Source organism: Triticum dicoccoides, chromosome 7B, assembly GCF_002162155.2.
Source record: "Triticum dicoccoides isolate Atlit2015 ecotype Zavitan chromosome 7B, WEW_v2.0, whole genome shotgun sequence".
NCBI lineage: Eukaryota > Viridiplantae > Streptophyta > Magnoliopsida > Poales > Poaceae > Triticum > Triticum dicoccoides.
In genome coordinates, this window is record NC_041393.1 from 331,107,629 (window position 1) to 331,112,297 (window position 4,669).

At 46.8% G+C, this 4,669-nt stretch overlaps 1 protein-coding gene across 3 annotated transcripts; it reads right to left on the reverse strand.

Moving 5' to 3' along the window:
- Positions 1–242: 242 nt before the first annotated feature.
- Positions 243–4,393, reverse strand: LOC119338849 (transcription factor MAMYB-like). 3 transcript variants are annotated; one of them, XM_037611067.1, is made up of 2 exons: positions 3,231–4,392; positions 243–440 (listed from the first exon to the last, which is right to left on the reverse strand). In XM_037611067.1, the coding sequence occupies exon 1, from the start codon at positions 4,203–4,205 to the stop codon at positions 3,270–3,272; it is 936 nt and encodes a 311-aa protein (XP_037466964.1). In that variant the 5' UTR covers positions 4,206–4,392; the 3' UTR covers positions 243–440; positions 3,231–3,269. The 3 variants fall into 3 exon arrangements, with proteins under 3 accessions (XP_037466964.1, XP_037466965.1, XP_037466963.1); XM_037611068.1 differs by lacking the exon at positions 243–440 and adding an exon at positions 1,914–2,284 and having other exon boundaries at positions 3,231–4,393; XM_037611066.1 differs by lacking the exon at positions 243–440 and adding an exon at positions 1,914–2,289.
- Between the last annotated feature and the right edge of the window lie 276 nt (positions 4,394–4,669).

A 4,669-nucleotide genomic window follows, 5' to 3' on the forward strand; every position in this document is an offset into this window, starting at 1 on the left:
CACGGCTTCCGGAGTCCACTTCAAGATGAATGAGGGTCCACCAGCCCATTCTGAGGAGCATGGGCTGACTAGGTTAGCATCCCCTAATCCAGGACACACGTCAGTAATGGACCCAAAACGCCGCACAGCTGCCATCCTCTTCCATACAGGTGTGCCAAACAACGCTTGGCAAAGCCATCGACGCACCAGGGACGAGCATTCCCTAGGAGCTTACAGAGTTTAAAAAAGGATACACGGGCCACTGGTAGCCGAGGGAACAACGTGAAGCATAACGATTTGGCTTGGAAGTAATGAAGACAATGACGCATTGACAACCGACTAGCATAAAATTTGGAGCTTGACATTAACACCCAAACCATCAGGACTGCTGTTCCTTTTCCGTATGGACCTTTTTTCTACAGGGAAATGATCACAATGATTTGCTGCATCAAGTCCGGTACCTGAAATATATTTGGAAAGATCTTACACTGAGTTTATCATATATTTAAAAATATATTTGGAAAGAACTTACAGTGAGTTTATCATATACTCCCTCCGTCCCATAATATAAGACGTTTATGAGGGAGTAGTAGCATACAATAAACCTGATCGTTGGGCTAAGATAAACAAATATCAGACTATACATTCTCCACTGAGGATCTGAACAACAATGCCTTTTAGCGAGTTGGGAGTTGACTAATAGAGTTGAAAGGCGTATGATCTTGAAACCAACTCATAGTTTTGGCCCGTAGATAGCTAACTTCCACACACCTTTGTCATGACTAGTTCTTTGATAATAACCTAGTCCTTCATATCTCTCTTAACGGACTCCTTTCATATCAGGTTTGGTTTACACAATCTTTCTTGACATTATGGCGAGAGGTCTTTGTTGTATATGCCCAAGCCATTTCAGGGGAGGCACTGGCATGAAACAAAATTGAATTTTGGTATCGCTTGTCATTCTTCTTAAGAGGTGCTCAGGGACTCTCCCATAGCTTTATTGTAGGGCTCATCAGCTTAACTCCACGGTAATTAGTACAACTTTCAACATCCCCTTGCTCTTGAAGAGTGGTACTAATATACTCCGCCTCCGTACTCTGAGCATCTTGTTTGCCTAAAATATGAGGTTGAAAAGTTTAATTAGTCACATTATCGCCTATGTCTCGGGGGCCTTTCCACACTCAACGGGGATACAATCAAGACCCATAGCCTTGCCTCCTTTCAGCCTTTCTTTAAGTCACCCTGACCCCAGACTCCGGAATTCATCGCACAAAACGCCTATTGGTATCATCAAAAGAGTGGTCCAGCTCAAAAGTAGAGCTCTCTCTCTCTTCATTGACTTTGTTTTTGCTGCATTTGACTTGGTTGATATCCCTCATCTTCTCTCTCGACTCTTGGCCATAGATGTCCCTTTCGCCTTCCTTTGTGTTTAAACACAGGTAGAGATCCTCATACGCCCAATAACTTGCTTCACTCACGGCTCATTTTGCAATCTTCTTTACCATCTTGCACTTCTCTATATTATTTGCACTAATATCCAGATGTGACCGTCTGAAACAGTCTTTCATCTCCTTAATAGCCTTTTGGATATCATCGTTCCACCACCAAGTATCACTTCCCCTGGTCAACCCAAACTCCTTAAAGCCACCTTACGAACGCAAAACGCCATCTTCATCCACATGTTTGCATCACCTCGTTCCTCCCAAGGGCCCTCCTTAATAACCCTTTCCTTGAAAGTCTGAGCTGCCTCTCCGTCGATCGTGCATGATGTACAGAAACATGGCATTTTGGTGATCATAGCGAAAAAACACACTTCGGCATAAACAACACTCTTCCACCTTGCGCAAAGACATTACAATACCAGTTTGCATACATCCCCAACAGTTTGGCATAAAGTGAATAAGAAAGCACAACACTCTTTCACCATGCGCAAAGACATCAAAATACCAGTTTGCATACATCCCCAACAGTTTTACCCCTTTTCCCGTTTCATATTGGTACGTGACTTTTAACGATGTTTCATGAACAAGAATAGGAGCATGTATTATGTAATTACGTACTTCACATACAGAGCAAAATATACTCCCTCCGTCTCAAAATTCTTGTCTTAGATTTGTCTAGATACGGATGTATCTAATACTAAAACGTAACTAGATACATTTGTATCTAGACAAATTTAAGACAAGAAATTTGGGACGGAGGGAGTAATTACTATCTATGTTTCTCCAATCCATCTGCTTCTTGATCCAGAATACACTGATCTACATTACTTCTCCAGCAGCAAGTTCAAACAATGCAGGAGTATCTGCACTGTAAGATATGGACAAGTCTCATACATGTGTTGAGAAGACGGGTTAAGAAAAAGGAAACACACATCATCTATTTTGTCGGCACATAAATTATGAGGTATTTTGGCCAACTGCTATATTGGCACCAGAAATCAGCTAATTTAACAGATAGGCTATCTCTTAGGGCATTTCTTCCTCGAGCATAATCCTGGTAAATCCGGGGCAATGAAGAAGAAAATGCATTTATTCTGTAGTTATAACATCAAACACTGCAATTATATTAAAGACAACTGTCGCGTCATCTAGTGAGACAAGTGATATGTTTAACAGCACTACTAGCAAACGAGTGTCGCATCATCGCTAGGATCAACTCTAGAATTAAACCAATATTATCCTATTGTTTAGTTGGGGAAAATCTAGGCTTCTCGCTCCTTTGCATAACACTGAAGTTCCAAAAATCAAAATGAGGAAGAATTTTACAGTGATCAGGAATGGGGTGTTTGTGGTAACTGTCACATAATCGTTTTTCTTATGGTCCTTTCAAAGACAAGTAACATGTCATCTTTATGAAGCAGGCAACATAAACCAAATTGGAAGCGTATCATGAGGTGTCTAGTTTCATCTAGCACACGAATACAAGACATGTACACCACTTTAGTAAATAATTGATAACTATCATCAGTTTGCATTCTTGGGGAACATCTAGGCTTCACTCAAATTTGCATGATGCCACCATTTCAAAAATGAAATGAAGATTTGACAGCCAACACATTATAATTTTCATGTTTCCAACTTCTGAATGATAAAAAGATGCCGTTTAGCTTCACCAAAGTGTAACATTGATTTCAAGATGATTAGCTCAAAACAACAACAAAACATAAATCTATTGTCAAGTAGCAATATATAAAGATAGCCAGCATATAATACTATTACTGCCGTCAAAATGACAAGCAGAGACTGTACCAGGCAAGGAAGACAACGTTCAAGCTATGGCGCTGCCTCCTATGGCTCCTTGCTGCTCCGAAAGTCACGCTTGAGCTCGGTGACCCTCTTCATGCACCCGGACTTTGTCTTCCCAGGCACTGCTGCGGCCACCTTCTCCCACCTCATTGCCGTGTCCTTAGGGAACTCCTTGAGCGCGTTCAGCAGAGAACGGTCCTCACCAGCACTCCAACCACCGTCCCCTCCTCCAGCATTGCCACCTGTATCAGCGTCAGCGGCCCCGGCCCTTGGGTCCAGCGGCTTTCGCTTGCGCAGGAACTGCTCGAACGAGCCACCAGCCGCCACGGCGCCGCCTGACTTTGCTGCGCGGATGACGCTCTCAGGCGTGCGGCGGCCGCCGAACACTGCGGCGATCTTCTCCCAGCGCTGGGGCTCTCCTGCCGGGTGCTTCAGCATCTGCCGCCGGAGAAGCTCCATTTCTTGGTCGGTCCACTCGCCAACCTCCTCCTCCCTCTCCACGCCGTCCAGAACAGCGGTCCCCCCACCCATCGCCTCCTGCCGCCGTGGAGGCGGCTGGACGGGAGGAGCGACCGGATCTGACGACTTTGGGGGCGGCGGGGCGGCGTTCTGGCGGCGACCCCGGCGGGAGGGGGCGATGGGGTCCGGGGTGGGCTCCTGGGACGGTTCCTGGTCAGGGAGGAAGCTGCCGCGGCCGACGGAGATGTCGCCGCCGGTGGCGGAGGATGGCGCGAAGGGGGCGAGGAGCAGCGAGGATGCGATCCAAACGAGAATGGAGGCGAAGACCTGGTAGGCCGAGTCGAGGGAGTAGGCTGCGGCGAGGAGGAGCACGGCTGCAGCGGCGCAGGCGACGACGTGGGGGAGAGAGCGGGACGCGGGATTCGCAGTGGGGGATGAGGAATTGGCGGCGGCATCGGCGCGGGAGTGGACGACGCGCGCGCGCGGCTGGGAGTCCCACTCGTCGTCGATGAACTCCATAGCCGGCGGCGGCGAGGTCGAGGCCCGCCGAAGGCGAGGCGGAGCGAAGATGCGAGATTCGGAGTAGCAGTTTCAGAGCATGAACCCCCAATTTCCTCACCAGGGCCTCGCTCGGTTCACGGGATTTGCTGCAATTCAAAGGAAACTTCAACCTACACGGCCTCAAACACCCACGCGGGCCGCCCGGTCACCGGTGACTAAATTTCGACCTACACGGGCTTCTTAAACGAAAATGACTAAGTTCTCTTTTTTTTCATAGATCCGTTTATTCAAAACGTTTTATGTTTCAAATCAGGGGTCCAAATTTCAAACCACTTTCACCATTGGAATCCTCGCGTCGAGATCTTCAAAATTAGATCCCATGTTGATAGGTTTTAACGAACTTTTTTTTACGAAAATATCAGACGAAAAAAACCGAACCGGAAGCACGGGTTTCCAAGTGCAAGGAATCATCGTAACAATTT